An 11,140-nucleotide genomic window follows, 5' to 3' on the forward strand; every position below is an offset into this window, starting at 1 on the left:
TTTTCCATGGAAAAATTTGGCAAACAAACACAACCTAAAAGTTTTTACTAACAAATAATACCGTCAGTATATCTATAGATGAAATTTTTATAAGTTTTTGCTGCCGAATAATACCTTCAGTATATCTATAGTGATGAAATTTTTAGATAATATCATCATTATATCCATACAATTTTTGCATATTATATAATTTATAATATTTTTCATTAGATAATAGATAAAAACAAAAAATGATAAATAACAATATATAAAAACAATTTTATTGATTAAATTAAAAGACAAATAAATCCTACATTCATCTCGTTGATAAATTTCCAATCCAAGAGATAGATTTCCACAGTTTGTGCACCTCCATTCAAAAGATAGCTATAGCTTTATATATAAATCATCATCCTCATTCACCCTATTTCCTTAGATTCCATCATCTAAAAACATTTAATGCTATATTATCATTTGATAAAGCAAGCTTTCACAACAACACAAGTTCATTGTTCTAAAAAAGCCAAACAGATTCTTATTTAAAACTTAAAAAAAAAAAAAATGAAGTACACACATACAAAAAACATAAATCAATCAAACATCTAAATGGTACTGCACACTATGCTCTTTCCACACTCCTTCCTCCAAATACTTCTCATAGAAACATGCTTCTGCATCTGAATTCACTGCCAATACCCCTATACTCCTTGTCCCAAACACTCCCTGTTTTCCCCTCAAAATATTAAATTTAAAAGAAAAAAAAACCATAACAAGTTTCATCAAAATAATATATATATGTATATATATATAATTGCCAGTATGGTATCCGTTTCAACAAAGATTTAACTCATTGTGTTCCCAATCACAGTCACACCCAGTGTTTGGCAACCTATCCTTCTTAGCCTTCACTCTGTTTCCCATCGACTTCTCCACCATCTCCTTTGAAGCAATTTCTTTATCTCCATTACTCCTCTACCTCCTTCAAACTCTCACCAAGTACTTGTGCCTGCAAACATTATTATAAACACATATTCCTAAACATATGATAATAACAATATTATTATTACCTTATGCCATGGAGTATCCAGTCTAGCATTAGTAAGAACATGAAGTCCTGGACTTACAACTTGAACACACACAAGCTCACCTTTTCGGCCTGTTCGAAACATACACCAATAATTTTCGAACAAACATTAATAAAGAGAGTATTAAGAATTAACACAACCATGCAATTTATTCACAACCATGCAATGCTGAACAGTAAAAAAATTAGTACAAACAGGAATCCAATGCATGGTCATATGAGTTTCAATCATACACTCAAGAATTCAGCAGCTTTCACCACAAAGAGTTACAACAGTGAAAAAAAGACTGTTTCAGAGAGTATTAACTACACAGCATTGAGAACTCCAAACCACCTGAATTTATTGATTTCTTTGCACCATCACAAGCAATTCGTAATCCAAGATTAGTTTTTAGAGTCAATAAAGAGATGTTGAGGACCCCTATTCTTTCAAAGATTTACTTAAAAACCCCCTATCTAAAGGATACTATGGAGATCAGAACTTGGAGGCAAAAGTATTCAAAAACTGAAAACTTAGAATTCATCACCCTGGGAAAAAAATAAGTAAAAAGTATTTCAGCAATAGTATAAAATCTTCCTTTTCTGCCAAGAATGTTAGCAAATGCTCAATTATTTATAGGACCGAGGTTAAGAAGTAATATCTAATCCGTCAGATATATTTATAATTAAGCAAAGACCAAGAAATAGAAAGAAACCATTCTGTGTAGCATGATTTCACATTAGCCCAGTGCCGTACGAGCAAATTGAAAAAGTACAATTCTTAAGAGAAAGATTAGCTCCAAGATAGAAGATTACTAGAATACAAAATTCTTCTTTTGACTGAGACTTTTCCCGAAGCACCATATATATATATATATATATATTTTTTTTTTTTGCCAGCCAATCCAAACACATTCAAATAGCTTAGAATTTTTTTTTTTTTTAAATTTTTATTTAAATAAATAAGTGCTCCTACACAGAATAAAAGGCAATCTAAATTAATGGGCATGACCTTTACAAGAGAAACATGTCTCTTGGAAGTGTACATGCATTTAGACAAAACAAGCCAAACATGACTGAAAATTTATGTGCAGAGGTATAAATTATATAATTTTTTGGATTTTGTTTATGACATCTTATCATACATGGCTTTCTACGTGAACACAAAACAATTTACAGGCACCAAAATCATTTCCTAAAATTGCTTAATTCGTAGATCAAGTGTCATCAGAGTATTAGCTGTCATTTTAAGATTTAGATTTTGATTGAGTTTGAATATATCCGTGAAGAAATAAATTATATAATATATGTAACTATGGTAGCCACCTCTTAAGAATAAAATGAGGAAAAAGCGTTATGTATACGTATCACTTAGAAACTAACCTTAATCAGGCTCAATTCCTAGCAATGAAATAAGAACTTCAATTTCACTACAGATTCCCATTGTGAAGGGCTTGCCAGAAGTTGATTACTAGTTTCATATCGCAAATGGTCGTCAGTCAAAATTCAAAAATGTTTTAAGGCATGCAATTTCCACATGTAAGGCTTGCCAGGAAATTATTGGTTTTAATTTAAATCTTATTAATTAAAATTAAAACCAATGCCAGGAAGTAAACATGTTGGCCATGCACACAGCCTTATTTGATCACTGATTTTGATTTAGCTGGAACCTTATTAATCAAAATCAGTGAAGAGAATAAAATCTTGGAAAATAAAAATCATCTGATGATGGCAAGACTACAAATACTGCAATATCAGGTCAGGGCCAAGCTCAGAAAAGTTGTAAGTTGAGTTTTTTGAGGAAGAAAGAACTAAGAAATTAGGAATGCGTTTAAATCAGAGTGAAGCAGAAACAGAAAATATTAGTTTGGATGATAATAAAGATGAGATCATACCAAAAGATGAAAAAAATTTATATTGAACATCGGATTCTACAGTAGTTGAGTACCTTGGCAAATATGCTGAGAAAGAAGGAAATGATGCCACAGATTCTGTAAATGTTAAATAAAGATAGTTGATGAAGACAGTGAAGACAATGAGGAGAACTTTGAGGAAGCAGCAACCAAAAGCAATGACAGAGATCAAAACAGTGAAATCAGTGAAGAAACAGTCATGACTGAGGATTTAGATTCACACGAATAAGGTGGTTCAAACTATATCCTCACATAAATTGTACATAAAAGATTCCAATATGCTGTCTCTTCTTTATTTTCACTGTGTTTCATCAATAGATTAAAAGATTCCAATATCCCAACTGAAGGATGTGATGCTGAAAGTAAAGCAGACACTGAAACTGGAAAAATCAGTTCAGCAGAAGCAGAAACTGAATCTGTATTAGAAGAGGTCAGATTCCAATTGAACATGCAGAACTGAAAATTCTACATCTTCATGTATATATAAAGCAGGATCTGATTTTGATTTGAATCTTATTAATAAAGGAATAATAAAAAAGGCAGGCAGCATGTATCAGCTCTTTTTAAAGACACCATTCCATGAAGAGCAAAATTGAGAAAGACTTAATTCAGCTGCTGAACCTTTCCACCAAAGGCTCCTGATTCCCCTGAAGGTGATTGAAGAGCGGAGTCATCCGGTAAATCTAAACAAGCAGACAAGAAACATAACTCTGGGCTACATTCTTCTGATTTCTATGTGTTCAATTTTTCCTGCTTATCCACTCTCCCTTGATTAGTAGGATTGTATTTGGCTTGAGTGTTCAACTGGTGAAAACTAATGTATCATATAATAACTAAAACCTGACTGGACAGTTAACAGTTTCGCCTTGAATCCTTGTATTTACTGTATGAGTAATTTGACTATGATAGTTAGACTAAAAAACCAACAGATACTTTTTGCTTTTGCCTTGCTAACCTATAGGCTTCCTATTATTTCTTAATAATGTTGATCTTTTTACTTAAGAGATGATAAAGGTCCACTTCACTTCATCATCCTTGTCCTATTTGGAGAGATTGTATTGTTAATCAATCCCTAAGTATGGACTGATATATACTACATGGATGGATGCTGATTCATTAACCTTGCAAATATTTTTTTTAAGCCTGATGATTATTTTGTTTATGTGAACATGGTGTCCAGTGATTTAGGAAGCTGAGTTTGTTTTGACTTGGTACAATTGATTTCTTGCTAGCATTTCAGCTTGGTTGATCTTGTCTGTTATTTATATTATTATCAGGTATTCTTGAAATCTTAATTCATGGTCTTATTCTTGATATTATAATTCCTCATTCACAATTATGTTATATTTACCGATGGAATCATGAAACTAATTGTAATTTTGCCTCTATGATAAATTTTTTGTTTGATCCTATTCTGTTTATCATGCTGTGAAATCAAATAACAAATGGTAGAAATGTTCTATCATTTAAATGTGCCCATATTCACTAGTTTGATGTTCAGAATTGCTATAAGTTATAAATCCATTCTTAAGGGCGAATTCAAAAGGTTGGCCATGCTTTGTGGGAGTTTATTAGTGCGGTATCTTGTTTAAACATAAAAAGAATGGGGATATCATTATCAATTATTTTAAACATTCTTCCTTTCCCTTGATGTATCACTGTTTTATTCACTTTGGTTACAATCTTCACATGTGTATATATATACAATGTTGAAGTTAATAATTTTATTTGATTATGCCTAATTTATGCATAAACTAATCCATTTGTGTTGTGTCGTGCGTGTGAATATATATATATACATATAGAATTGGCATATCCATGTTTATCATGAAGAAAATAAATCATCAGAGGATAAAGAATGAAAAAAGAGTCATTATATATAATTCATGCACATTATAATCCTCTTACCTGGATTATTAAAGATAATCTGGAACTTAGTTATCTCTCAAGCATCAGCCATGTGAAAAAGGGAAAATAGTAAGAAATGCAGAACCAGACAGAAAATAACAATGAAAGAGCCAAAAATCAATTCTTTCAATTATGTTGAAATTAAAATGCAGAATACAACATCAGTAACCAGACAGAAAACAATGTTCTGTTGATTTACATACAAAAACTTAAACTGTACAGACGTTTAAAGTAGACCTGGACATTAGTTACAGATATCCCTAGTTTCCTTAAAAGCTCAGGATCTGGTTTAAAACTGTAAAATGGGATCAACTCTTCATAAATCAATTGCGTTAATTTGACTGACAGTAACTGGCAGAAAGAATTGTGTACTTATTATATATAAGAAGTATTCTCATTTGACATGAGAATCATAGGCATCAAAGACAGTGCCAGGGATGACAACAGGTAGTTTATCTATGTACATGAAGAGCCGTCTCAAGTTTTCTCTAGTCACAGTAGTCATGTCAACTATATCTTTGCCATCAGTGTATACCCATAGATCGGCCGAGTTTACCTCTTCAGGCTATCACGGCAGAAAGGACAGCACTGTGATCTATTGTTCTTGTGATAACATGGAAGTAAAAATTAATCAATATAATGGATCACAATCCACAGAGTAATTATTACTTGTTCAAAGAGAGAAAGGAACAATTAAAAGCGACAAATAACATGAACATGGACAACAATTCAGAACAATAAAGTTCAAGATTTTTTTTTTTTCACTTTCTTGTTCTGAGGTTGATGCTCAATGAATCTAACACACATTCAATGAAGGGTCGAATAAGATAATTACATTGAAATGGGACAAGATGAGTATTTATCATATTAAAGAACTGCTCCCTTATGACACTTTGCCAGTCAATCCTATCTAACATTGTTGAGTTGAGACTGAAAAGAGACTTTCAGACAATCTCAAGTAAACTTATGTTGATGTCATTTAATGGAATAGAATCTTTTGGCTAAGATGATCTCTTTACGGTGTTGCAACTCAGACAATTATGCACTAATATTGATTAGCAGTAATTGGAAGTTTTTCAAATTTTGACTTACAAATAATAAGGGTTATGCGGATTTGAAAATTGGTACAATAGTTTTATGTTTGGTTGGGGATATTTCCCAATCCAGACTTAAGAGATTTTCTGGACTTGGAGGGATGGAAAATGAAATCAATATTAGCCAAAACTCTAAATCAGGTTTTCAAAGGGCATTTGGCATTTACAAAGACCTTACTACAGTGGAATGTAAATAGACAAACACCAATTTTTTTTTACCACCTACCATATTTAGAAATTTGGATAACCAACTACAACCAGCCAAGCACACCAAAAGAGCTTCAGCCTGACATGTAAAAAAGTACAACACAAGCATTTGTAAGCAAGGAACTGCTTGACTCTCATGAAGACTTTAGCCGAGTAAGCACTAATAATATTTTCATATTAGGACAGAACTAGAATTAAGCAAGTTAAATTAGCTGCATGATTATCAGATGAAATCTAATATGTGATAGACAAAATGTAATGCCACCTTGCAATGCATTGGTGGCACGTAATGTCTTGATGGGTTGAGAGTTGACAACTACATAGAACTTGCCTTGATTACACCTTAAACAACTCATTGGATGGCAATAATGATTATGGTTTGATTGGCAGGCCTATGTAAGAACTGATTGGATGGCAATAATGATTATGGTTTAATTGCTAGGCCTATGTAAGAATTCAATAATTGATGCTTATGGGCACACTGTTCTAACTATCAATATGAAGAAAAGAGATGGGAAGAAACATACTCCATTCATGCATTGGCATACCACAAGACACTAAATTATCCAAAAATATTGAAGTCCAAACATATAATCTAATTCATACACCTTGCATGTAATCTAAATTGTTGTGGATTCTCTTAGGAATCCACAACAATGGCAAGATTGACGATGAAATAGATTGATATTCAACCACTTCCTCCCCCAAAATCATCAGTATAAACATTCGAACTAGAGATTAAGCATCAAAACTCAAAATAAATAACATATCAGAGCAGCACCTTCACCAAATCTCTGGCCAATTTCTTCAAAGTCAGAGCACGTAAATCACGCTCCTTTAACAGCTTAGTCTTCAAAACCCCAAAAACAAGGCCAAAAATCAGAATATCAATCAACGAAAAAAACTCAAAAGAAATCAAATAAGCATCCCACATTCTCCTCAAGAACGGAATGGAGCCGAGCATCGGCATCCTGAAAACCGTGCTCGAGATACGAGAGCCTTCCTGGAGCCCAGCAATGGAGCGATCCTTTTCAACGACCTTCTGGCGAAGTTCTAGCTATACTACCGCCCATCACTCTCCCACTCCTCTCTCTCTCTCTCTCTCGTCATCCTCCTCTCTTTTCACCCTTCAACCACCACCACTATTGGCCTCCTCATCTCCATCTTCACTTTCCCGGATCTCTACTCTCGCCGGATGGAAATGCCCTAGCAAATGGAGATGTTAACGAAGGATGTGGATTCATACCTTGGATGGAGGTTCCAGTGATATGGTGCGATGGATGGAAGCGTTGAGAAAAAGAGAGTGAGCCGTTGAAGAAAGAGAGCAAGAGTAGGTTTTTTTTTTTCCTTTAATTATGTTAATGTTGAGTGACCGTTGAAGAATTAATTAGAATTTTGTTTTCTTATTAAACCAGTAAAACATAGAGTAAATTAGGGTTTTTTTTTAATTATAATTTTTTTTTCATATATTTTAATAAAATATATTTTTAATATAATTATTTAACTTATTAATAATTAAAAGGGGTTTTTATGATTTTTTATTGAAATAATTGTAAATTAAAAGGTCTTTTTTTTTAATTATGTTAATGTAGAGTGAGTCAATGAAGAAATAATTAGAATTTTGTTTTCTTAATATATTAAACAAGTAAAACATGGGGTAAATTTCGAAGTTTACAATTAATAGAACTAGATTTATCATTTTTTATTAAAATAATTGTAAATATAACACATTCATTTTTAAAACAAATATAATATATATTGTTTAAAAACATAATTTTAACAAATTAAAATTTTTATTTTCATATATTTTAATAAAATATTTTTTAATATAATTATTTAACTTATTAATAAAAATAACAAATAAAAATATATATTTTTCTATTAGAAATGGATTAAAATGGGATGTTTTATAATATTTTAATAAAAAATATTTTGTATATTTATACCAGCGGAAACATAACCATTAATAAATATCTAATTTATTTTGACAGTTATAAAATTTTATTAGTATAAACCATTTGTAGTTACACAATTTGACCGTCACTATTGATAAAAATCGGGTAAATTTTTTGATAGGGTACCCAACTATGGTGAATTATCAGTTTGGGGTCCAAACTTTGATTTGTATCAAAATGGTGACCAATCTTTAATTATGTTTCACCGATTGGGTACCCGGGTAATTCCGGTCATATTTGAATGATGTGACAGTTCGGAAATATGAGTTAGCATAAAAAATAAATGGTGCTTGCCACGTCAGCAACCCAGGTTATCTCTATCTCTCTCTCTCTCTCTCTCTCTCTCTCTCTCTCTCTTTCTCAAAACCTTCTCCTCCTTCCCTTCTGATCCCCTGAAGTCCCAGAGCTCCTCCTCCACCAACACCACCCAACTACATCATCTCAAACATTTTCTTCACTTGGTTTACATCTCTTGACGTCCTATGAATAGCCTTCCACGGCTCTAGCCTCTTCACCAACGTCATCATCTCCCCCATGCTCTTAATGTCAAAAAAATTCAGTTCAAGTAAATGAGTATTGGTCACCATTATTAATTAAAGAGCTTCTGAGAGAGAGAGAGAGAGAGAGAGAGTGTCACGCCCCGAACCCAGCTCTATGGACCAGGGACGCCGACAAACGACAGTACACCTACAAGGCCGAAACCAAGTAGGCATACAAGGCCTCAAAACCTGAAAAAAATTAACAACAGGATTATGAGCTTGGGAGCCCAGTAAGTAACCACTAAAAATATCAGGATCACAAAATGTCCAATAATCTTTAAAAACATACAAAATGTAATATAATGAAATAAATATCAAAATGAACCCATAAATCAGAAATGGTTCAAAACAGATTTAATTTATCAAAATAATGAGCATATAAGTCCCCCAAACAACCAATGCCAAAACAAAATATCAGAACTCATTTATTTAAACTCGGTGACCCGAGTCAGATTTCAGAACTCATAGGTTTACCCTCGGCGACCCGAGCCAGAATATCAAAAGCCGTTATTCTTCACCGACGGAACGGTGCAAAACTATAGTTTTTATGTCAGAAGTACATGTCGACACGGTCAGTGTTTAACCCCCAGTGACAGGGTTATTGCACAGTTAATTGGGGACTACGAGTTTCTATAGCAAAAATATGTCGAGTTCAAAATTATTGTCAACACAACAATACTGAAATTCAATGATCCCGTTTTCTAACAAAAATAATTCCAATTATATCAAATAAGATAATGCCAATATGTGACAACCTCTCTTAACATAAATAATCAATATTGTCTACATAAATAAGATTATATATATAGAATCTGTGAAACAATTCAACACTCAACAACATGTTTCTTTCTTTTCTTTTAAAAATTTGATAAGTAAAACAAATAATAAAATAAAACAAAGTAAACAATAAATAACCAAATGAAAAGCTAATATCTAACATTTATATAAACCGTACTATGGCAAAAAATATCATAAATCAATTAAATAACATTAATATATTTGAAAGTAATTATCATGGGCAAAACTATCAATAATAAAATAAACAATTAATAAATATTAATAAATTCTAAAAATAATGGTCAACATAACCACAAAAAATCAAAACATAAACCTGTGAATAGGAATGGTTTTTATTTTCGAAGCAATAAAATCCAAATTAACAAAATAATTATATAAACCATTATCGGAAATCAGAATTTGCACACACACACACACACACACACACACACACACACACACATATATATATAGAGATTTATATGTGGTTTACTTGTCGATCGCTCAAAAACCCCCAAAATCCTACGATATTTCTTCGATGGAACCTCACAACGTAAGAGACAAAACCCTTGATGGAGAGACCTATCCCTGTCCTTGCCGCCAGCACCACACACCAAATCAAAAGAAAAAGAGGAGAAAAGGGGAAAAAAAACTAGATCTCTCATTCTTCCTTAATCCAAACAAAGATCCATAACGAGAGAAACAAAGAGGCGGCGGCTAGGGTTTTGAAACCTAAATAAAACATAAATAAATAAAATTCCGTAACTGTCATCCATGCACAATTAATAAAATAATTAAAAAATGTGTGGGGCCCACAGAGAGAGAGAGAGAGATAAACTTGTCTTGCTCTTCATGAATGGGACTGCAACCCAAAGCTACTCTAAAAGTGATGTTCTTGCTGAGATTGAAGACTGACGGAGGACCAAGACTCGGCATGGTGGTGGCTGAACAGGTTGACTACGCCAAGCTTGCGCATTTCGACCAAGACTCGCATATAGTTGACTAATTAAAGAGCTTGAGAGAGAGAGAGAGATGTGACCTGGGTTGCTGACGTGGCAAACACCATTTATTTTTTTATGCTGACTCATATTTCCGAACTGCCACCTCATTCAAATATGACCAGAATTATCCGGGTACCCAATCGGTGAAACATAATTAAAGATAGGTCACCATTTTGATACAAATCAAAGTTTGGACCTCAAACTGATAATTCACCATAGTTGGGTATCCCTATCAAAAAATTTACCCGATAAAAATCAATATACAACAACATTTATACCAACAGAAAAAGTAGGTGTTAGTAAATACTTGATTTATTCAGACGATTATAAATTTATGTCAGTATAAGCAGTTTATAGCTTCAAATTTGACCATCACTATAGATAAGAATCAATATACAACAATATTTATACCAACAGGAAAATAGGTGTCAGTAAATACTTGATTTATTCTAACAATTATAAATTTCCGTTAGTATAAACAGTTTATAGCTACAAAATTTGACTGTCACCATAGATATATGTCGGTGTATGTGACCGTAAATATTTGATTTATTCTGACAATCATAGAGTTGTGTTGGTATAAACGGTTTATTTCTATAAAATTTAACCGTCACTATAAATAAGTGTCACTATATGGTAATTTTTTTAGTACATATAGTTAAATACAAAGACTAAAAAATATATTTATTTTTAATTTCATAAAA

At 32.5% G+C, this 11,140-nt stretch overlaps 1 protein-coding gene across 3 annotated transcripts; it reads right to left on the minus strand.

Moving 5' to 3' along the window:
- Nucleotides 1-554: 554 nt before the first annotated feature.
- Nucleotides 555-7,472, minus strand: LOC120263331. Of its 3 annotated transcripts, none has more exons than XR_005537067.1 (4): nucleotides 7,097-7,472; nucleotides 6,946-7,014; nucleotides 1,047-1,135; nucleotides 555-985 (listed from the first exon to the last, which is right to left on the minus strand). XR_005537067.1 is itself a non-coding variant. In XM_039271193.1 (4 exons), exons 1-4 carry the CDS (start codon nucleotides 7,132-7,134, stop codon nucleotides 944-946), a joined length of 333 nt encoding a protein of 110 aa, XP_039127127.1. In that variant the 5' UTR covers nucleotides 7,135-7,472; the 3' UTR covers nucleotides 555-943. The 3 variants fall into 3 exon arrangements, 1 of the variants encoding a protein (XP_039127127.1); XM_039271193.1 differs by adding an exon at nucleotides 2,991-3,003 and having other exon boundaries at nucleotides 6,946-7,472; XR_005537066.1 differs by having other exon boundaries at nucleotides 6,946-7,472.
- Nucleotides 7,473-11,140: the final 3,668 nt, after the last annotated feature.

Source organism: Dioscorea cayenensis, chromosome 6 (genome assembly GCF_009730915.1).
Source record: "Dioscorea cayenensis subsp. rotundata cultivar TDr96_F1 chromosome 6, TDr96_F1_v2_PseudoChromosome.rev07_lg8_w22 25.fasta, whole genome shotgun sequence".
NCBI lineage: Eukaryota > Viridiplantae > Streptophyta > Magnoliopsida > Dioscoreales > Dioscoreaceae > Dioscorea > Dioscorea cayenensis.